Here is a 24,190-nt window from a genome sequence, read left to right as displayed (position 1 = left end):
AATGCAGTAAATATTGCCTCCAACTCCCCACCACCACCACCACCACCAAATCCATGTGCTCTACAGTTCCCGTTCATCTGGAGAACAAAGCTCTCCCAAGCAGGGTCTTCTCAACCCTGTGAGCAACAGAATGAGGATGCAGCTCTACCTCCAACATGGTGACAATGCTAAGCATATGACGATTGAGCCCGCCCCTCAGCCTGCTCCGCGTTTGCCTCCTCCCTGTAGGAGGAGGACCATAGCCCTTACTTCAAAGCGTCACTGAGAGCATGCATTGTAACCTAGACTGTGGCGTGTCCGGTGCAATGTTTGTAGACACCATGAAGCTTTAAGAATTTATTCTAACACTGCACATTCTAGAACACACATAAGGGCTCTTCTCTGTGTGCAGATGGGCAGAGACAAATCAGGCTCAAAAATCCACTTCTAGCCCATAGTCAATATTTCTGACTCTGAGAACACCTGTCTCAAGCTGTATTGTTGCTTTTCTCTTTGATGTGGTGAAACACCTGAGACAAGTAGCTTAAGAGAATCTGGGGTTGGTGCAGTAAAACCCTGGATGTGAGGCCTCAGATGCGACATGTTGACATGGTAGCTCTCTGACACCTGATAGACTGATCTGGGAAGAGGAGTCTTAGTTGAGAAAATGCCTGCTTCAGAATGGCCTGTAGGCAAATCTGTGGGGCATTTCCTTCATTAGTGACCGATGTGAGAGGACCCACCCACTGTGCGTGCTGCCACTGGGCAGGTAGTCCTAGGATGTGTAAGAAAGCAGGCTGAGCAAGACACAGGACAAGCCAGTCCTTCCATGATTTCTGCTTCAGTTCCTGCCTCTAGGTTCCTGCCTTGAGTTTCTGCCCTGACTTCTCTTGGTAGTAGACTATAAACTATAAGGCAACATAAACCCTTTCCACCCAAGTTGCTTTTGGTCTTTATCAGAGCACTGAATTCTAACTAGGATAGCAGCTCCTCAACCACTGGTCATCCTTGTTACCATACTGCACAGGACTCCTCTGACTTCCTGTTAGAAATTCCACTGTGTCACACTGGACCTGCCACATCCCCAGGTCTAGACTCTTATCCAGAACTCAGCAGTGTCCCTGAATCAGGAAGTCAAAGTACAGCTTTGCCATTTCCAAGGCACTGGCAGACTCTTCCAGCTAAATTTGTTTGTGATCTAGCATGTTTTGAGTTGTGGGGTGAGGTGGAGTTTGACTAGGGTGGCTCTGCCATCTCCAGTGAGGAACTTTTGTGTAGACACACCTTCTGAGACAGCCCGTACAAACATTCCTTTCTCACAGATCCAAGAGTGAGAGAATTCCTGCACACTGTTTATACCACACTGCACAACTCTAGTCAAGACACCAGGATGGAGCTGGCCTGCACCCTGTTCATGCAAACCGGAACATCCCTGTCTCCCTGCTTTGTGCAGCAGGTCTCCTGGTGGGCCAACAGCAGTCTGGAGCCAGCTGACCTCAGTGAGCCTAACAGCACCACCATGGAGGCCTCCAAGGTCACGTCCAGACAGAGCACAGGTAAAGGAAAACCACCCTCCTCAGCAAGGCTCAAAGAAATAGTGCCAGCCATCATTTGTCAGAAGCCATGGTGAGGTTCAGGGTGCCCTGAAATACAGCAGATGCTGAGATGGCAGACTTACCCTTGAATGCATGCATGTTCTGTGCCCTCTGTCCCTCCCTCCTTACACCTTAGCACAAGCATACATGTACATGCAGATACACACCTATACTTGAGCACACAGGCACACAGAAAGGTGCTGTGCCTACCACCCATGGATATATCCGGCAGGATTTGTCCCATGTCACTGTCCCCAAGCCATTTTTCACTAACTCCATGTGACAGCAAAATGCAGCAGGGGCCAGGAAAAGTAGTTTCTGGGAAAGATGGGTTAAAGAAAGACACACACCAAAGAGACAAGTTATATTCAATATGTTCCCTTTGGTTATGTTGGAAGCTTGCTGTGCATAATGTCATCATGAGTGGCAGCCACCACGGGCTATGGTTGTTACAAAATGGGCAGAAGTGGCTAACACCTGCCAGTCTTTATTTATTTATTTATTTATTTAGTGCCATTTGGAATCTCTGATCCCATTTCACTTGCCCATTGCTCCTAGAACACGGGTGCTGTTTCCATTTTATAGATGGAGGAACTGAAACACCAGGGTTGAGTTTCCTACTTGCCCATAGGTCACAAAGCCAGGGTCCCATTCTGATCCAGTAGTTTGGCTGCTCTGTTCTTGGTAAACACACAGAAGACTCAGACAAATGGAGAGTGGTCAAGATCCAGAGTTGCTAAAAACTGAATAGCTTCGATGTATGTGGATTGAAGGCTGTACTCACTCAATGTTTTCAAGTGTTCTACGCTAGCTTTGGCAATTGACTTTTAAAGGACTGATCCTTGGGGTCAGAGAAATGGTTCAGCTGTTAAAGGGAATGGCTCAGGTAGCACACAACTGCCTTTAGCCCCAATTCTGGAGTAGCTGATGCTTGCCTCCGGCACCTACGGTTACCAGCTTTCATGTGCATGCACCCACACACAGCAACACACAGACACATAGTTAAAATATTTTTTAATTAAGGAGTGATTCCCTATATCCTCCTTGAGATGTCAAAGGATCCACTCAGAAATCCAAGATAGGTATTCTCAACTCCCAGCCTGGTGTATAAGAAAAAGAAAGACTCGGCCTTTCTCGGCCCCAGAGGCATGAGTATGGAACATATCTGCTTAGATTCAGCTGCAAGGCTCTTTTGTTAGATGACTGGGTAGAGAGTGGTATGTGACCAACTTCCCCAAGCCTCACTTCTCACATCTGGGAAATTGAAAAATGACAACCAAAAGTTGTGGAGATGTCTTCAAGCATTTAGGCAGAACCTATCGCAAAGTATATTTATTAAATACTTGAAGGTCTGGGGCAGAAGCTGTCTCTATAGGAACGATCTGCTTGCTTCTTCCTGTTCTTACATGAAATTTTAACCACAGTACTCCCCTAGGTGTGTTCTGATCATAGTTATTTCCACAAAGGTATGGAGAGGGATGCAGCTCAGCAATTAACAAGTCCCAAGCTGGGGTGACAGTGCAGTCTTCTCTAGTCAAAGAGCCTCATCCATGCAAGCATCTGCCCGGGGAGACAATGCATAATGATCTCTGGGAAATGACTCAACATAACCAGGGACCATCCTGGGCACTAGTAGAAATAGGGAGGGAAGCCACACTGAGTGCATGCTAACAAGAAAGCTATAATTCAAATTATAAGGTGACTCATTGCCCCAGAGCAGGAGCTCAGTCATTAGGGACCCAATCTGAAACCTGCGTTCTTATTTTGCATTTCCATGACAATAAATTAAAAGCCAGTTAGCATGGCCACTGTGGGTCCCTTAGCAGCATAAGGAATTAAAGCTTTTGTAATAAACTAAAAATAACATGAAGCTGGAGAGACACTCTTCTGTCTATAGGTGAAGGCCCAGGTAGCCCGTGGGGACGGGCCAGTGCCCTGTCTACTCAGCTGTCCATCATGAGCACCATGACCTTCCAAAGTACCTGGCAGAAGAGATTCTCCTCTGTGACCTTGAAGTCCCTGCCTTTCACACGCGCTCATGGTCTTGTACTTCAAGTCCCAGCAATGCACCAGGTGGCAGAGGTCAGCTATGGTAAGTTCTCCTCCTCTCCAAATTTATAAAGTTGGAGGAAACGCAGCAACATGGGCAAGAGAGGGGAGGTGGGCTCTGTTTTACAAGATTGGATGGAGACATGTTTCTATAGAGGTCCATTCTCTGGGCTGTGGGTAGACTCAAGGTAGCAGGAGGCTTATAGAACAGCCTTGTATGGTATATCCATCTGGATGCTGAGGACACAATGCTGGTATTGGCCTCCACACTGAGTAAGAACATGTTCATGTGGAATCAAAAATACTTGGACCAAATACCTCTCCTAGAAGACAGTTTCCTGACACAACACCCAGCCAGAACCAAATAAGGGCTAAGAAGGTCTCCAGACTAAAGCACCCCTGGTCCTGAACTGCCACTGCTCCATAAGGCCCTCTTGCCTATCATTATTTGTCCCAATCAGCAGGGGAGGTTCCCAGTTCCAGGAGATGCCTGGTAACCCCATGTGTACTATAGATGCCAGGCAGACTCTGTACTAAGTATGAGCTACAACATGCAGTGGATTCACCTAAAACTGGTCTCCACCTTTCTACATTCCTCCCACAGCACCAACCCTTTTCCAGCTCAGTGTGTTCTGCTGCTATTTGTCACTTGTCCCATCATATCCTTCTATAACCACACAACCTGGTGATCTAGACTTGTCTTTGCCCACAGACCTCCAGCTGCCCATACTAAGACAGAAACGATCTATCTTCAAGTCAAATTCAGCCAGAATGTGTCTTGTTGGGTCTGTAGAGGATTTCAAGAGTTGGGCATTTTTCATATGAAATGTAGATTTAAAGGCTTATCTTGAAAAATAAAATGTAACACAAAGAACCTGAACCCTAATTAGCTCAGACTGGATGGCTCCCTAAGACACTGCTCCCAGCAGGCCAGGCAGCTGTGGATCCTTGAGTAAGGCTATGTGGGAGATCTCAGAGAGCTTTGGGAACACTAAAGCAGCCGTGTCACCCAACAGTTCCCAGTCTCAGATGGCTTCCTGAGACTGAGGAGGACACCCTGTTTTACTGTTGCTGTCTTGTAAGTCTGTTTCCTCAAAGTTGTAGCATTGTTGTGTTTCCCTGGCTCCTAGGACAGAGCTAATTCCTAACCTACTGAACCCCTAGGCCAGTTCCAGGATGCTGCAGGCCATGAGGTAGATGTTCTAGAGCTGTTGTACCTGGGAAGGGTGGCCAGTTTGCTGCTGGTGCTTCCCCGAGACAGGGGCACTCCTCTGGACCACATCGAACCACACCTCACAGCCAGAGTCATCCACCTCTGGACCACAAGGCTGAAGAGAGTCAGGATGGATGTGTTTCTCCCCAGGTGAGTGGCGACATCTTCCTTGTAGAACAATTACCATATCAGCCAGTGGGGTTTGCACTTAGAGCCAGGTGGTCAGACTCAAGGTCCATCCTTCCACTGGGCTACCTTGTGAGATGAGCTTTAACCAGGGAGAGGTTCCCCAGAGTTTGAGTCAATTCAAAAATCACTAAAGAGTAGATCATGACACATACACAGTTGAGTTCCTGGGTCTTCCCAAGATGAACTGTTCTTGGCTCTCAAGTCCCTACCCCCTTGCTCTAGCGGCAATGTCATGATGGGATGAAGAAATTCAAGGAGGAACCCTTATGTGTACAGCTGTCATTCCCACCAAGCCAAAGAGACAAGATGGCTTCTGTAACTGAGAAGTCTTATACGTAATTCTAGTCGGAAGTCAAATGAAGACACAAAAATGCAAAACTTCCAGGGTGGTACAGCTGTAAGTAAAGATAATCAGGATGATAGCGAATACAAAGCCAGCCTGGGCTGCAGTGTGATTCTGACTAGCCTGAGCAATTTCGTAAAACCCTGTCCCTATTAGCTAGTAAATTCAAAACTTTGTGTATCTGTGTTGAAGATACATTTGTCCTAAGTGGAGAGGTTCCTCTGCTGAAGAAAATTTAATAGGTATAAATATGAATTTAAAAAACAATCTAATGACAGCACTAGATCTTGTTTTCCAAAGCAAAGGTGTTAGTAAAATTCATTGTTTACAGAATGGTTCTGCCTAAACTTTTTCAGATAATGAGCTTGTCTGGCAATTTGGAATCAGCATAGTTTTGTAGATAGCACTAAGGGCATAGTGTTGAGACCCAGGCGCTCATCTGCAGCATATGAATTCTTTACCTACCTGTCCACTTGAGGCGTTGGTTATACTCCAAGGCCAGGGATCCCAGTGAATAAAGGCAAAGGCCTTGGTAGTGTTCCCTCAGGCAGTTAAAAAATAAGCCCATCTCCTAGAATAAAAACAGTAGCAGACTGTCTCCTAGGCAGCTAGAAAGAAGGGTCTAAAAAGCCTACTACCACAGTGAGACAAGGAGACAGGACCTAGGTCTAAAATGAGATCATGCCAAAGGTGAACTCAAACCCAAGACAAAACCCCATCTCTCAAAGCCAAATGGTCAGTCCCTACCAAAACCTCCAGTCTAGTTGTTCTTGGGTATAATTAGTACAGGAGGGAAGGGGGTTCTTGAAGTCTGTATGGAAAGTGTAATGCAAGTGAAGAACTTGCTATCTCATATGAAGATGAATAGCTTGACCTGGAATAGCTGATGTAATGAAGACTCCAAGGAAATGCTCAACTCCACAGAGAGAGGAGAATGTCACACTGATGTTCTCCCAAACCCTCAGCAGTGACCCCAAAAACCACAGGACAGAAGGGGAAGAGGAGGTAGAAGAAGAGGAGGAAAAGGAAGAGAAAGAAAGAAGATCTGAGGCCTTCAGCAATGACCTAAACAACCTTGTTCTGAGGAATACAAGACTGTGGTGGTTTGAATATGCTTGGCCCAGGGAGTGGCACTATTAGTAGATGTGGCTTTGTTGGACTAGGTATGGCCTTGTTGGAGGAAGTGTGTCACTGTGGGTGTGGGCTTTTTAGACCCTCTTCCTAGCTGCCTGGGAGACAGTCTGCTCCTGGATACCTTTGGATGAAGATGTAGAACTCTTAGCTCCTCCAGGGCAACACCTGCCTGGACACTGCCATGATTCCTGCCATGATGATAATGGACTGAACCTCTGGATGAGAAAGCCATCTCCAATTAAATGTTGTCCTTTATAAGAGCTGCCATGGTCATGGTTTCTCTTCACAGCAATGGAAACCCTAACAAAGATGGAAACTCTAAGACTTTATTTTTAGGAAAATGAAGCCATTTATTTCATAAGCAAAACAAACATTATGCAGATGCACAAACACACACACACACACACACACACACACACACACACACACACACAGAGTCACTCCAGACAAGACCAAAGAGAAAAAAAAAGCTAAGATATAAACTCATTAGGCAGTGTTTTTCAAATTTGTGTGTCCTAACTACTTGAGGATCGCATAACAGATCTTTATGTTATGATTCATAACAGTAGCAAAATTACAGTTTTGAAGTAGCAACAAAAATAATTTTATGGTTGGAGGTCACCACAACATGAAGAACTGTGTTAAAGGGTCACAGCATTAGGAAGGTTGAGAACCACTGCTTTAAGGAATAAACTGAAATGCTAATACTGCTTTAGGTTTGGATTTAAACATAGAGCTTGAACCACAGTAGATGCAATCAGGAGTTTGTTCGTTCACTGGCTTGTTTGCTTTTTAGACAGAGTCTCACTATATAGCCCTGGCTAGCCTGTAACTTCTATGTAGACTAGGCTGGCCTCAAACTCACAGAGATCCTCCTATCTCTGCTTTTAATGACAGGATTAAAAGTGGGGCTACGGCATCCCACTACACAACCAGCTTTTGAGTAAGAACTTACCTCTAGCTCTCTCAAATTACTCACTTTCCATGCTCTGTGCTTCTCATGCAGAGCTTGGTGGATGAGAGCCCAGAGTAGAGACAATGCAGTGTTACATGTTACTTGGGACAAGCCTAGTGGGTGAGCTTGAGTTTGAACGTCACCAAGCAGCATTCTGAGGTCAACTATGAAGCCATCTTCTAGAGTAATTATTTATTTATAGAATTAAATGTATAAAGATAGTTAGCTTTCACTAAGAACATTTAACCTGTTAAATCATCAAGAATGGGTGTTTCTTGGACATTTGTATCCATAATGCTGCAATCATAGCCATACTCCACAGAGAAGACTAATACTGTCAAGTAATATACTCGATGAATAAAATGCTTGCTTCTGGGTAGAGACAGAAGAAAGCTGAGAACATTCACAAAATTAGATATGATATTGTACTAGCCTGCATGGTATTGGTTGGAAAAACAATGTTTGAAGTTAGAAAGCAGTCTATTTAGAAATATAGAACAGCTCAATGCTGCATAATGAGACCCTGTCTAAAAAAACAAACAAAACCCTGGCTGTGTCTTCCATGGTCTAAGGTATAAATCCAGATATAAATCAGTTTGCTTTTCAGTTTATTACACACACACACACACACACACACACATTTTATTTAGCTCAGAGTTCTGAAAGACTCTCTGCTCTATGTCAGGACACTGATGATGGCATTGCAAATGGCAGAAGCAGTCACAGGGCAAGAAGGGATATGACAGAGATTTAGGGTCTGCCTTTCTCCTTTGCCTAGAGACCCACTCTCATGAGAACCAACAGCAGAACTATGTTTTTACCTCCCAAGGGCTGTCCAGAGTACCTTCTATTAGGCCCAGCTTCCCAAAGGCTCCACCAACTCACCCAGGGAACCAAGTTTCCAGCACAAGAACCTTTCCGGAAACACTCAAGTAATATCCCAACTATGTAACTCACACATCCAAAGTGAGTCTTGCTCCTCCTTGAAGAGGCTGCTGGTTATCATGAAGTGCAACAGTTTCTCAAGGATACTTCCTCCCTTTCTTTTTATAATATGGGACATAGCTTTTTCTCCCCGTTCTCTTTCATTCTCTCCTCTGGGTGTTTTGAGCATAGTCATCCAAGCTGAGTGTCCATCACCATGCCTCGGAAAACTGAGGAAATCAAGGGCTTTCTGCTCACAGGCCGGTGGAAGGATGGCAAACCTGGCAAGATCAAGAAGAACAAGGGTAATGTGAAGCTCAAGGTTCGCTGCAGCAGGTACCTGGTCATCACAGACCAGGAGAGGGCGGAAAAGCTGGCTTGACAGTGAAGGGGTTGACGTGAACCAGATCTCTGTATTTGACTATTAAAAACCCTGAGAAGTAAAACACACATGCACACGCGCACACACACACACACACATGTGTATATATATATGTATATATATATATACATATATATGTATATATATGATATAGTTCATATAAAAGTTACTTTTAAGGTGCACATTGCACTGGGTAAGGTGGCATATGTCTAGGTAGATAGATAGATAGATAGATAGATGGCACATATTTACAAAATTCTGTAGTCATAAATAATAATTTTGATTCTTTTTGTTTAAGAAAGTGTTTCACATAGCAAGGATAACCTTGAACTCTCTGATCCTCCTGCCTCTGGATCTCGAGTAATTGGGCCCATAGGTGTGCACTAGGGCCTTTGATTTATATAGTTCTGGGAATCAAACTCACAGCTTGCTGCACACTAGACAAGCATTTTATCAGCTGAGCTATACCCCCAACTCCAAATCCTAAAGATGTTTACCACGGTGGTAACCATGGTGGTGCAGAGGCAGGTGGATCTCTGTGAATTTGAGGCTAGCTTGGTCTACAAATTGAGTCCAGGACAGCCAGGGCTTGTAACACTGAGAAACCCTGTCTCAAAAAAAAAAAAAAAAAAACAAAACAAAACCAAAAAACAAAAAAGATGTTTATTAACTTAAAAAGAAACATACATTCATCGGCCATCACTACTTAGTGCTAGGCAACCATTATTTCTCTCTCTCTCTCTCTCTCTCTCTCTCTCTCTCTGGATTATCTCTTAGGGATTTTTCATGCAAATCAACCAATACAATGGTAGCCTTTTTATTGGTCTTTTTTCCCACTGAGCACAAAGTTTTAATATTTCATCTCTTTTTAATGACTAAATAATATTCTAGTGTGTGGATATTCTATTTTTTATTTAGGCATTCTCTTTAAATATGTTTTTAATTGCTATGGAATAACACCCCAGTCCAGGTCCTTCCAGCCACCCTCTCGAGTGTCTCCTGTGCTCCTCCTTGAATTGCTATAATTGTTACATATAGCAGCCATCAACTGCTTGTAGTTCATGTTTTTGTTTTCTTTTCTTTTTCCAGAAAGGTTTTCTCTGTGTAGTCCTGGCTTTCCTGGAACTCATTCTTTTTGTAGACCAGGCTGGTCTTGAACTAACAGATATCTGGCTACTTCTGCTTCCTGAGTGCTGGGATTAAAGGCATCTGCCACCATCACCTAGCATTCCTGTAGTTCTTTATATAGGGGTGTGACCCAGTGGAAACTTCCCCTTACCCTGTTAAGAGGTCCATTGATATCATCATTGTTCTGGTCTCATTTATGCAGCCAATCTAAAGAAGACTGTCACATAATTGTCTACTCAAACTGTCTCTCAAAGATCTATGCCTATTTTTCACAAGTTTTGTAGGTTTCACACTTTGGATTTTTGATCCACTGTGAATTACTGTAACCTTGACAACTTGAGTGCCAGGAGACACCAACCTCCCTTACTGTAGGCCACCTACATGTAACTTTTACTCCCACAAAACTACTACTAGCCTGCTCTTGACTGCTCTGATCCCAATAGCAAGTAGTTCTACGATATGTATTTTGTGGGTGATATGTATTATGTATGGCTAAAAATAAATGAAGCCCACAGGAGGCCATGCCACGTTCACAGAGATGATGAGTGTAGCACAGTAGGGGACCTGTGGATGTGTAGCAGAAGCAGCTGTAGAGTGATCACAGCAGTGTTATACACTGGTGTTAATCTTATGCAGTTAGAACTGCACACATCCTTGCACCTGCTCATGCTTTCAAGAGTGAAAGGTGCCCCGTGTGGCCGTTTCTAAGCCTATGTGAGGCCTGACTTGCTCTAACAGGTTTGTGCATAGCTTCTGGCAGCGAATGACAAGTTAGACCATACGTTTGATGTGGCTACCTTTAGTGCTATTTTTCCTGGTTGCATAGCCTAGAAAAACTTCATAGGCTGTACCTGTGAGGTTTTCAAATTGTTGCAAAATTTCAAAGGAAGAAAATCTAAGTTCAGTGGACCTATGCAGATGAAGCCGGTGTTATTTGAGAGTCAGCCAAATTTGGTATAAGCAGAAGCCAAGTCTTCATGTGTTTGGATGTGGGGATTGGCCCAGTGTCCTATAACATTTACCTCAAGAATCATTTTTTCCTCCATCATATTTTCTTGACATCACATCACTCTCAAAATTGATTGCTAAATGCATGGCTTTATTTCTAACTCTCAGTTTGATTCCATAGGCATAGATTCCAGTATTCTTGTAGAGTTGTGTCTTCCTGGCTCTTACAACTCTAGTCAGTCTAGAAATCAGGAAGTAAGTCTAACTTTGGTCTCTTCTTCTGAAAGACTGTCTCACTTATGAACTATAAGGTCAGCTTACCAGTTTCTCTCCAAAACAAGCAGGTTGGTGTTAGACCCAGGCATGTCCATGTCTTGTGTGTGTGTGTGTGTGTGTGTGTGTGTGAGCCAGGGAGGGCTTTCATCTTTGAGTGTCCTCCATTCAGCTCACTGTTTCTTTGACAGTGTTTTGTGCTTCTAGATGTTCATGTTATACTTAAAGCTGAATTTATTTCTAAGGATTTGGCTAACTTCTGGTGAGTTAGAAATGAAATTATTTTCTGAATTTCATCTTCCCATCATATTAGAAATGCCAATGTTTTTTATATGATAGCATATCTCAAATGAGCTCTAACAGGGTTTTTTAAGTGTTCAATATTTTCTACACACTTCTTTCCTTTTTAAAAAAAACTATTTTATTTTACAATTTTTTTCATGGTGCTGGGAATTGAATTCAGAGGTCCTTGCATGGTAGGTAAGTGCTGTACCACTCAGCTCTATCCCTAGCCATTACTTCCTTTCTGATATGGATTTTTTTCCTTTGTCTTTCCTACCCTCCTGCACAAGGTCAAATAGAAGTGATAAGAGTGGTCATCCTTGTCTTGTTCTTGATCTTAGATAGAAAACTTGAAAATATTCAAGGTGTGGGGTTGTAGGCTTTCTTCATCATCATGAAAGAGTTATCTCATATCCCAAATTGGCTGAGTATTTGATGCCTTTGGGGCTTTTTGGTTGGGCAGTGGTTTTTGTTGTTTTCAAAAGTGAGGTTCAAGCAAGCTAGGCAAGTGCTCTATCACTGAACATACTTCCAAGTCCTGTTGTTTTCTTAATCATGAAAAGATACAAGATGTTGTCAAAGCCTTCTCTGCATCTGTTGATATTACCACATGATCTTAATCCCTTACTTTGTTAACAAATGTGTCATCTTTTTACCATTTAGAACACATCTTATATTCTTGCAATAAGTTCTGCTTGGTCATGGCAAGATTTATATGATGCTGGATTCAGTTTGGAGTCAAGCACTACTATGTAGTTTAGAATTCATATGGACTATGGCTTTTTCTTATGATGCCCTTGATAGTTTCTAGAAAGGGCAGGCAGCTTTCTGGTTGTTTCCTTGAGTTACTGTGCTGTCTCATTTTAGTTCTGATTCCACAGCAGTGCAGGACATGAAATCACACCCCACAAGTCACTTTTACTGCACTAAAACAGGGTATTGTTTAGCTTATCATGCACATCATCAGCTTCAAACAGATTTTAACTTTCTTAATATTACTGAGAAACCACAGTCAAAACACAATGCTAAGTGCACAGCCTACACCAAGCATTGTGCTGAACACTACAAGAACTTGCATTTAATTATCACAACCTTCTTTACATTTTACTGCCATCACGCTTATTTCTCAAAGGCAATAAGAATATAGGGTAGAGTAGCTTGCCACTGAGTCTGTAAAGTAAGAAGTTCCTGGTGAGAGGAATCAGAATAAAAAGCTAGGTCCATACACTAATCATTACATTTAGCATTTATGTTTTTTGAAAAGGATGTTTTCTATATACTTAAGACAATTTCATAAGTGAGCCAAATATTTTGAAAAATGTCAACATACCTTTTTTTTCTAAAGTTATTCATGGATTATACAAAAGACAATTAAATTATATCTTTTTTTTTAATTTTCAAAGACAAATAGCAGTAGCATCCTCTTTGAAGGCTTGCTTCTTGGATGGCAAATGCAAAGTGCTTTGTCCTTGGGACATGTTGGTGTGCTGATTCTTTCTGCTCTCAGTTGTTTACAAGGCAAACGAAGGCTGACTTCCTTCTCTGCTGCATATCAAAGGCACATACTGCACACAGCAAACATGAAAATGTGTTACACAGTAGAGAAAGCTACACAAGATGCTATACAAGGTACTATAGATATTTATTGACATCCACTATGTGTGAGATTCTACCCAAATGTGAGGATCCAAGAGATACTGATGCTGGCTGGGCTGGCTCCACATTCCCAAAGCCCAGATTTGAAATGAGGTGTATCACATACTCATTAGCTCATCTTGGGCAGGTTTCTTACTTTATGCTTTGAATTTTCCATCTACTGAATAAGAGATAAAATAGCCATTATATGAAAATGAAGTGACTTCTATGAAACTCTTATCATAGTGTCTAAGAGTGTCAACACTACTCATTTTAGTTAATTTATATTTATTACTATTAATAAAAATGAGCTGAGGTCACTTCTAGGTCATTTATGGTATCATAAAGAATATCAATAGGAAGAAGACTTCTCTGTGCACCTTGAGTACAACTATACAAATTGGGCTTTAAGAACCAGGAGTCATGGGGCTGGGGGTGAAGCTCAATAGAATATTTCTCTAGCATGTAGGAGGTCCTGGAACTATCTCTAGAACCATTTTGAAAAAGTTAGAAAATAGCTGAGTAGGAAGGTAACAGCTGAGGAATGGAGAGTTATTTAAAGACAATCAGGGAAACAGGGCCGTCCCAAATGAGTAGTATGGTCAAAGCTAGGGGAAAAGCTCAGAGGGGTCAGGTTCATCCCAGGTATGATTCAAGGAAAGGAACAATGAAAAAGACAGTGGAGAGGGGGTCCAGTGTGCACTGACCTTGTTAGAACCTTATACTTCATGTGGTATGTATGAGAAGAGTGTGAATTCTAAATGGCAACTGATCATTTTCTACTGTTTTGCAGGTTTAGGATCCAAAATCAGTTTGACTTAAAAAACATTTTAAGATCGTGGGGTATCACTGATCTTTTTGACCCACTCAAAGCTAACTTGAAAGGAATTTCAGGTAATAATTATTCAATTCTTCCCATCTTTGCAGGTTGTTGTGTTTGGGAGTTCTGCCATACTCTGATTAAGGGATCCTTATTGCTTCGTGAAGTTTTTGACAGAAAACACAGCATAAAAGAATAAAGGGGCTAGCTTTGTGTAAGAATGTGGAGCTTCTGATAACAGTCACATATTGATTAGAATTGGTGGGTAAGGGGTGCTCCTTGAGCATGGTTTTTGGAAAGCTCTTCACAGTGGGTCATGTGGCCACAGAATGCAATCCAGAGTCTTCCCTCTGCCATGACCAGGACCTTCATTATGCCCTCTGCTGTCAGGCCAGCATCATGGCCATCCCATTTCTATCCTTTTCTTTCCTGGTTGCCTTTAACACCTCCTGCCTTTTGTAATGAACTAAACACACACCTCTCCGTCCCACTCCTCAGATTCCCCATACTTTCACAACCCTGCCCTAAGATGCAGTTTTCCTGGCATCCATGCTCCATTATTTTCCATAGTTAACATGCTACTATGGGAGCCATGTGTGCCTGTGATCTGAGCTTCCATCATACACCAAAAAGAAAAGGAATGCTAACATCTGCTTTGGGGATTCCTTGAGGGAACCACTGGCTCAAGTGCTGCCAAGTTAGGACACCTTGTTCTACTGTTCTTTTCCTGCAGTGTCAAAGCATGCCTGTCAATAAGGAAAATTTCCAACTAAGTGTTTTGCAGTGACAAAACACTGCAGCAGGCATTCTTGCTGGTCTTGAGACTGCCTTTACTTGATGAACTTCTAAGTTACCATTTTAAACAACAAACCACTGGAACATATGGTACTAAAACTTTGGTCAGAATCTTCCCTCTTTATCACAGAAAATAACAGGAGTTTGAACTTCAAGTCCTGGCTTGTGCTTTAGATGTGAGCAAACAGAACAACCACAAGTTACTTATTAAATAAAGCATAACAGGGAGTAGCTAATCAGAGCATTAACAATTTGCTATCGTGGGGCTGTGGGACTTCATGGTAGAATGCTTGCCAAGTATGCAGAAAGTCCTGGGTTCCATTTCCAACATCACTCCCCCTCTAAAGAAAATTATTTAGCACTTCTTTACTTATTGTCTAAATGTACAGAGATAGGTAAGACAATAGCCACGTTTTGGCAGTGTCCACAATGCTTGGTATACAATTAGACACAAGGTAATAATGGTGACTTAGTTGGAAATTTTCCTTATTGACAGGCATGAAAAAGGACACTGCAGGAAAATAACAGTGGAACAAACAGCAAAACTATCAGAAGTAGGGAAGGAGCAGGGGAAGTTGCCACATTCTGTTTTTAACAGGCAATTATATCTTCTCAAGGCTTCAGAGTTCAGCTATGGTATCCCTGTGGCTAATGGAAATTCTATTACTCTTTTAGTCATCCAAATAAAAAATATGAGGGTGCTGAATTCAGTAGCCAGTTATAGAATGGGGGGGAGGGGGAGAAGCAACTTTAGAGCTATTCTTGGCCCTCTTGTCCATGCCATTGTATTTAATGTTTTACTGTTCTTCCTTTGTAATTCCTTACCTAACTTCCCAACCCCCAGAATCTGAGAAAAACATACTCAAAGGTCAATCTTGTGTCCTTAAACAGAAGTGGTCTTTGTCTGTATCTTGCAAAAACACTATAAGCAAAAATATCTATTGACCCACTGTTTTTGAGACAGAATCTCTCACTGGTATTGGGTTACACTGTCTGAGGCATCAGGATATGGAACGTCCCTGCCTTTCTCCCTTACTCTACCCACCAAGTGCTCAAACTATAAGCATGACCCTGTCCTTTGGCTTTTTACATGGATTTAAGGAATTAAACTTGAGTGCTCATGCTTGTACTGCAAGAACACTACCAACTGAGCATCACCCCAACTTATCACCGAGACTTATGAATACCTACATAATTCACATACAATGCAATTCATTTACTTATGTTTGCTCAAACCAACATCATAGGCTCACAGATCTGGCTTCCTTAATAATTCAGTCATGTGCTAAATGTGGAGCTTGCATTCATGCTTATTGATATAGCCTAATGATCTTTTCCCACTATTTTGCTCCAATAATATAGAAATCAACAAATTATGACCTGTCACTTGCTTTTATTAGATAAGCAGCTTCCTACATTTATTAAAAATAACCTATGGCTGTTTTCTTGCTACAGTAGTGAAGTTGAGTCACTGGGACAAACATCATGGGATTGGTGATAGCTAAAATTAATATTTTTTATAGATGGCTTGCCAACTAATTCTTTCCAATGGCAAGTGCACTCATGCCTATATTCAAGTAGACATCTGCCTACTCTAGAAACAAGACCATTGAACAGTGTCATCGTTCCTAAAGTGGAGGGCCACCACTCATCTCACCAATTGTATGACACAATTTATTGGTTTAAAAATGTATTTATTGTGTGTGCATGCTGGAATCGGGGGTACATGAACACAGCACACATGTGGAGGTTAGAGGAACTCTTGGGAAGTCAGTTCCTCCTTCCACTTTTAGATGGATTCCAAGGATTGAACTAAGGTCATCAGATTTGTGAGGCAAGCTACATTACCTGCTGAGCCATCTCACCATCCCTATTTGCATAGGTTTTTTGTATTTTTTTAATTAGAGAAATGATCAATAAACAGAGCCACCCTCTCTTCAATGAACAAGGGGTTACCAAGCTTTGCACTATTGAGAAAACCTAACAAAACCTTCCAATTCAGTTCCAAAGCCAGAATCACAATTCACCTTCCCCAGCTACAAAGCATGTCTGCTCCTTCTTGGCATAATTTTAAGAAGTCAGTATTTCACAGCTCAACTGAGCCCACATGAAGCTCTCCCTCCCTCCCAATCCTCTTATTCCTACAGAATACAGTTAGTGAATTGTTCCCATCTCCCTCTCACTGAAGAGAACAGGTAGGTACCTGTTCTGGGTAATCACCTTCCTTAAGGATCACCAGTAAGCTTTGACATAAACTTGTGCCTGCATTTCAGGTGTTCTTGGACTATCTCTTAGTCTTTGTTTTCCTAAGTGGCAGTCAGCTTTGATTTCTAACCACAGAATATGCTACATGAATAAGCCAGCTGTCTAGAGTGCATAAATTAACTTGAGGGACAATAAGCCAACACTGCACAGAAAGATGTAAGAAGTAGAGAATGGTGGAGAAAGCAACCAACTCCAGCTAGTTTGAGAGCCATCTAAGCTTCCTCTTAACCCTTTCTATACACTGGGCTAGCTGAAATGATATATCACACACACACTCTTCTTTTCTCAGCTAAGTGAAAAGATGAAGAGGATAAGCAACTAAGCCTTTCCAAAGGAAATCACTGTCAAAGAGACAAAGAGGCAACTGATGTCCTGATGAGCTGAGGCTCAAATGCAGATGATTTACAAATGTGTGGCCAACAGTATATAAAAGAATGATAGCATCTACCAGCCAGAGATGGGAATTAAATCCTTGCTTAAAGAACCTCATGTGCTTCACCCTTTGGATGTACACCTCAACCATTTATTTGACACACCCACATACCAAGCACTGTTCTGAAAGTTGGGCACGGTAGTTAAGTGAACATGCCATAATTCCTACTTGCTCCAGCTAACAGTCTAAGGGGGGAAGGGTAACCCATATAAAGTGACACAAACATGTAATATAGACACAGATGTTTATAATTGACTATGACGTGCCTTCCAGAAAGTTCAGTTAGTAAACTGAGGTTAAAGGGAGGTGGAAATGGCTTCAGGGTTGAGAGCTATATACTGCAGTCCTGCTGGAGCCACTCATAGCAAACATTAGCAAATCAGCAGCTCCAACAGTTTCCTAGATACAACATGGGATCCATTAACCTGCATCTCCAGGCTGTCTACAGAACAGCATCTATAAAGGATTCTGAGTGCAAATTTTGGGAAACAGGTTGCATAACCTTTTACAATGCAAACAGAAAAGCAAAGACTGGGATACCCCCCCCCCCCCCGCCACCTTCTTCTGGTTATTTCATTAGTGACATAACATTTCAATAGTCACAAAACAAAAATAGGTCAACTACAGTCAGAGTACAAAATAAAGGAAGAACACAGGCTAGTCTACAAAAATGTCAAGCCTTACCAAAGATAAAACTTTCTGAGATGTGACAGTTGGTGTCATACTGGTTAAGTATAAGCAGACAATTATTGGACCATTCTTAGAAGGGGGTGGGGAGGATACTTGAGCAATTCACATGCCTTACAAAGACACTGCAACAGCCCAATCTAGCCTACTGAAGAAGCATTTGTACTGGTCAGGCTCACTTCCAGATGCAGGATTTGCTGTATGTTAGCTGACAAGAGTTTCAAAGTGAAGCTGCACTCATTTACCCATAAGGAAACGTTCAGACAGTAAAACTGACTGGCAAACATGCTCTTTATAAAATCCTTTTTAATTTTGGCACTCTTTGCTCAATGGGCTAGAAGGGGCTAATCATTAACAGAGAATCTTGTTTCTTTTCTCAAAGACAAGCAGGGAAAGACCACTGATAATCTGATTCTCTCCTAGTACCAAGTGAATGTCTTCTTCCTGGCTCTTGCCCATCCTCTACTGCCAGGGTAAAGTGGGACAACCATCTCCTGGTATTCCATTGTTTCAGTGTCCTAGGCTAGATTTTAGTCCTACATGACTGTCAGGGGCCATCTCCCTAAAATATATCAAAATGGCTGCTTATATATGCAGGTCTCTCTGATGGTGTGCTACAGCTGGCTACAGGGCAGTTTCTTTAATTGGGGGTTGGGTAGAAATGGGCTCCGGGTCAAACCTGCATATTCTCAGTTCAGATGGTGTATGTGTGATATCAGATGACTTAGCAATCCCTCTGAAACAGAAGGGCTGAACAGTTTCAAATCTTAGTTCTACATGCTGAACACATTGCAACACATGCCATTTCATCTGTGGAGACCTGTTCAATGACAGAAATCTGTCAAGCTTTCCAAGTTCTCTCATTCTTATTTGCTAAGCTTGTCTCTTTGAAACTGTCAGCACACACATCTAACTGTAACCTCACATTTCTCTGCAGGTTCCAGCCCTTAAGGTGAGCTAACTAACCAGCACAACCAGCTCCACAGAATGTAGTAATAGAACAGTAGGCACTTTAATGCTGGATTATCCTCATAATACCAACCCATGACTTATCAGTGTCTTCCTAAAAACTGCAGCCCAACAAGCCTGTTGGGGAACTTTCTCAAAAGCTCATTAAAATTATTCCTGGGTAATACTTTGTAACACACATCCTTGGGAACCTAATGCCTTACCTAAGTTTTGGAAATATAGGCTAAAGATTTTAATATTAATATTTAAAATTAATGAGATTCAGTCTCTACTATTTGCAGGAGGTCTTACTAAATTAGTGAGTAAAGCCTTTGAGTTGTAGAATAAAGCTTGGCAATTTTCTGTACAATTACTCCCTGTATACTTGTAGCACTGAATACACCTTAAGTTTTACTCAAGAGTCTTCAAACACATACACTATGTGCACAAAAAATGTAATCAAATCACTTTCCATTTTTGTCATTTGTGAATTAGGCCAAGATGGCTTTTATGTTTCTGAAGTAACCCACAAGGCCAAGATGGAACTTTCAGAGGAGGGTACCAGGTCATCTGCAGCCACAGGTACATTTTTGCACTTAGCTAACCAACATCTACCCTTGTTATGTCTGCCCAGTGACTCTTCAGTTATAAACCATACCACTTAAGCCCAAGCCCGGGTGTGATGTAGCATTTTTAAAGAAAGAAATGAGAGAAAACAAAGTCTTATGAAAACCAATGATACTAATTTTTAACAAGCATTATTGCCCCATCAACAAGGGATGGAATCATACAGTATCCCACCTTCAAAGAAGGAGCTATGTTATGGAATACTATTTAAAAAAAAAAAAGACACAGGAAGATAAGTATTATCTTTCCTCTTTAATTTCCCAATTTGCACTCCCATAATACTACATGGTAGAATGTCAGTAAGATGCTGTTGATTCCTTAAAGACAAATCGAGGTCTGCACCTATGTTATCTATATCTGCATAGACGTTTCAAAGCTGACAGGGCCTGTTTTTTCTCACAGCTGTGCTGCTGCTGAGGAGGTCTCGAACCCCTGCTTTTAAAGCAGATCGACCCTTCATCTTTCTTCTGAGAGAACATAGCACAGGTACTGACTTAAAACAAAAAACAAAAAAAAAAAACCAAAAAAAAAAAACAAAAAAAAAAACCTAGATTCAGACATTTATGTCCATCTCTCAAGTAATTTATTTATCTATTATAATCTCAAATAAAGGAGACTTATTTTATAGAACAAAGGAAATTTCTCCATGTCTTACTTTTGCATTATTTGTAGCTAATGCTGAATCTTTTTAGTTCAGTAGAAAGACTTAAAAAGTCATGAAAACATACTTCAATCAAATCTTGCTTTTCTTGCTACTGCCCTATTATTTTAGAAAAGATGATTTCTTCAGGCCAATATGATCAAAGAGACCCAGACTCTAGTATTTTAGTGATGCACAAACTTCTATACTGTTTGCTGTCTTTCTGAAAAGCCAGTACCTTAGTATTCCTAGTACTTTTGCACACAATGCAACAGTATCTCAATGAAAATATGGCAGACACAGGTTAGCCTAGCTAGCACAATAGAAGAAACAGATGTCTCTACTAATTCAGCAATATTGAAAATAATCCTTGAATTCTTTTCTTTCCTCAGTATCCCTGTAACAATTATTGGCCTCAAAAGGAAGAGATTCTCAGTAAAGAGTTGTTGGCAATTCTCAGTAGTGTTTAAAACAGCAGTATGGAACAAGATTAATAAAAATCAAGCCAAGGTGGACCTACTTTAACTAAACATCAGGCATCACTTTTATTTGTGGAAAGAATATAGAAAGTTAGAATAAAAATTAGCATAGTTTAACACAGATTGTTAAAAGAAAATACTGTCAACATCATTTTATCTGAGAATCATTTGTATACTGTCATATTTGTGCTGGAAATCAAAAGAACATTTCGTGACAAAAGGATGTAGGTAATCATTCCCTAGAAATTTATCTACTTGGGGATTATTTGGGAGGGAATTCATAACAATGTCCACTTAGTATTTATTTCACCATAATTACTCTGACCCCACAGTGACTGTGACTAGACAAAACAGCACTGATCACTAAGAACAGACAGCAGAGAGTATGTTAAAAAAATTATAAGAACAAAAAGCAAGTTTTAAATTAAACTCTCAAACAAAGAAGGAGGACTAACCTTGAACAGAAGGGCCACTTCCTAAAGCTCATATCCAGTAGAGGGGACATTTAGAAGACAAATAACAGATTCTTGAAATTCAACTGTATAAATACCATGTAAAGCTGTTAGACTAGAAAAGTCACACCACACTTTCAATAATATAATTTTTACTGCTCTGGTATCAGAATGAAAATGCAGGTCTAACCAAAAACCACTTTCCCTAAATTACCACAAATCTAAGTTCCTGTCCCTGTGACTTTTCTTTTCTGGACGGTGGTTATTCACATTACCCAAGGCAAAGTGGATGATTTTCTGATCACATTACTGAAGGGAATTTTAAATCTCTTAAGCTCTTCCTTCAGCTGGGGCTAAAAGATGGCTGGCCGTGCTTAAGAGAATTTGCTTCACTTGTAAAAAACCCAGGCTTGGTTCCCAGCACCCACATGGAAACTCCTAGAGTCTATTAACTCCAGCTCCAGGGGATCTCACACCCTCTTCTCTTTGGGCTTCTACAAGCACCAGGCACGCATGTAGTGCACTTACATTCATGTAAGCAAAACACTTAAAATAAAAATAACCTTAAAAACAGTCTCAGCCTTCACTGTTAAAAGCTTACCAGACTTCTACTGATATAATGAATCAATTAACAAATGGGACACACATAGGGGACCATTAAGAAAAATTATCAAAAAACTCTAACATTAACCTTTTAGGGAGTACTTGTCCAGCACAGCATTATTCCATTATCTCAAAGAATAAAATACCCACCCCCAAGTATATCTTCCCTTGCCTTTGCTAACAAGGATTCTGTAGAAACTTCATTAGTTTAACTAACTTGCCCACCATTTTTTTTTTTTTTTTTTTTGAAAAGCAAAAGACTGAGGTGGATGGAATCTTAAGCTTTAGTTTTGATAGGCTGCAAATTTTCGGACTAAGTTTTAGTATTAGAATGTAAAGAATATTATGCCAGACAGAGAAAGGAACAGAGAGAAGGGGGAGGGAGAAGGGGGGAAGGGAAAGGGGGAGAGCACAGACACAGAAGATCCTGTTACTTTACACTCCTTGGGGCTTCATTTTGGAAATTGCAGTAAAGGCAGAGACATCTGAGCATCATTCCACCTCGCCTATGACATGAAGAGCCTTCCAAAGACAGCCCCCCATGTGCTGGCTTAATATAATTTCTATCTAAATGGCTCCAGTGTTCCCACTGATCTCACTCTTAATACACATAATTCACAACCACAAAGTTAATCTGGATTTTGTATAGTTTCTGCTGAATTGAGCAGTGTGATTACAGGCAATTATTTGAACAATTCCATCTCTAAATTATATCTTCATTTACTTCCAGGAATTTTGAAGAGGTAAGAAATGTTTAATGAAATGTTTTTTGAAAATACCAAAAGTCATATTAAATGTTTCTTTTTCTTTACAGGGTTTGTCTTCAGTATTGGAAGAGTTTCAAATCCCCTTGACTAAAATAGCAGACCTCAAGAATGTTTTCTCTATGTATGCTTTCCTTCATAAATATTTACAATTATTTTTAAGGGTATGTGATTTCCAAATATTATTAATCTAAAAATAATTCAATTAAAAAAATAATTTAAAAGTTTTTTTTCACCCCGATTATTCCAAATCTAAAAATTCTAACCTTTTCTACTGGTTCCCCTCCAAACCACTAAAAGGCACAGCAGTGATCTATGAATATGTGCATGAGTCAGGACACAAGGTCACATCCTTAACAAAGATGTGCGGCCCTGTGAGGATGGAGAATGGAAGTGCCAGATAGCCTCATCTTGTGCAAATAAGGGGGAAAGAAAATGAATATAGTCATCTTAAGCTGATTTCCTCTCCAGTTAGCTTCTAAATAAGTATGAGAATCAGAGAGCAGAACCAAGAGACTCTCTCTGAATCATCATATTATAAACTCATGTAAGCATGGCATGGGACCAAATTACAGCATACTAGGCATTTCCAAATATGATATACCCTAAAGCTACCACACCCTAACTATTAGCTAGACTTGAGTGCCATCTAAATCCTGTAAGAAAGATTGAAAGGTGTTAAGTAACCAATAATGCCTCAATTCATCTACTTTTAAAATTGTTTTTTTAAAAACTCCCCATCTGTCTATCTGCCACAGATGAAGGTATTACCATTATCCAGGCAAGAGTGGAGTATTGGCATCGCCAACAAAAGCCAAGAACATATAGTTAGAAAGACAATGCAGGCTATGTAACACATAATTACATTAGTTTAACAAATATTAAGTTGTGTATTTTTTAATGCTAAAAAGCAAGGCCTTTAAAATTCCATTGTTTTAGAATGTTTTTAAGTAGTTACTTTAAATGTGATTATTTCCTAAACCACACGAGAGTAAAATAGAGCATTTATTGATGGAATAACAAAAGTGCTTTTCTTAAATATTCTTCAAAATACATTTGTACAACTTACAATAATATATCCAAAATAACTGTATATACAAAACATTACCTAGTTTTAATGTATGTGCTTTTTTCCCCCAAAATTACAAAGTAACTTGTTTTTAATTTTTTTTTTTTTTTTTTTTTTTTTTTTTTTTTTTGGCAAAGTTCAACCTTAACAGAGCTGACAATTTTAAAGGTTGGTTTAAGAAAATATAACCTGAGGAAAACTGACACGCAAGAGCCAATGACAAGCAGAGGATTTGAAGAATAGTTTTAGTTTGTTAAAATAAAAAGAAAAAAAGGAGAAAAAAATTTAGTGATACTTTTCACTTTACAAAAATAAGCTAAAATGAAAAGGTCACTGTAAAATGATGGAAAGGAACTGTAGAATGTTTTTAGTATTTCAAATAGCCAACAATGCATGTCAAAGAATGAATACAAGATTACAACAGTCTTGTATTTACTTTGTATTTGGAGAAGATAATGAAATAAGTGGCCGCATTCTATTTTCTTTTAATTGCTATTAATATGGTTGATCTGATTGGCTCTTCGATGAATTTCATCCAAGAAGTTCTCCAGTTGTTCTATTAGCATTCGTTTCTTAAAC

At 40.5% G+C, this 24,190-nt stretch overlaps 2 protein-coding genes across 4 annotated transcripts in view; one reads left to right on the top strand and one right to left on the bottom strand.

The window, feature by feature from the left end:
- The window catches only part of Serpine3 (serpin family E member 3), a 27,086-nt gene extending 4,450 nt beyond the window's left edge, over nt 1-22,636 (top strand). Inside the window, exons 2-8 of the mRNA XM_052191238.1 lie at nt 1,302-1,535; nt 3,472-3,666; nt 4,788-4,986; nt 13,823-13,923; nt 19,473-19,559; nt 20,007-20,090; nt 22,593-22,636. Of these exons, the coding sequence (XP_052047198.1) occupies nt 1,302-1,535; nt 3,472-3,666; nt 4,788-4,986; nt 13,823-13,923; nt 19,473-19,559; nt 20,007-20,090; nt 22,593-22,636 (944 nt within the window). The remainder of the gene's footprint in view (nt 1-1,301; nt 1,536-3,471; nt 3,667-4,787; nt 4,987-13,822; nt 13,924-19,472; nt 19,560-20,006; nt 20,091-22,592) is intronic.
- Ints6 (integrator complex subunit 6) overlaps nt 22,189-24,190 on the bottom strand; it is a 64,119-nt gene continuing 62,117 nt past the window's right edge. For all 3 annotated transcript variants that reach the window (XM_052191232.1, XM_052191233.1, XM_052191234.1), the window contains one exon: nt 22,189-24,190. In XM_052191232.1, the coding sequence (XP_052047192.1) occupies nt 24,097-24,190 (94 nt within the window). In that variant the 3' untranslated portion in view covers nt 22,189-24,096.

The sequence above is a fragment of the Apodemus sylvaticus genome, chromosome 8, assembly GCF_947179515.1.
Source record: "Apodemus sylvaticus chromosome 8, mApoSyl1.1, whole genome shotgun sequence".
In the NCBI taxonomy this organism is placed as follows: Eukaryota; Metazoa; Chordata; class Mammalia; order Rodentia; family Muridae; genus Apodemus; species Apodemus sylvaticus.
This window is presented reverse-complemented; position numbering and strand designations above follow the sequence as displayed.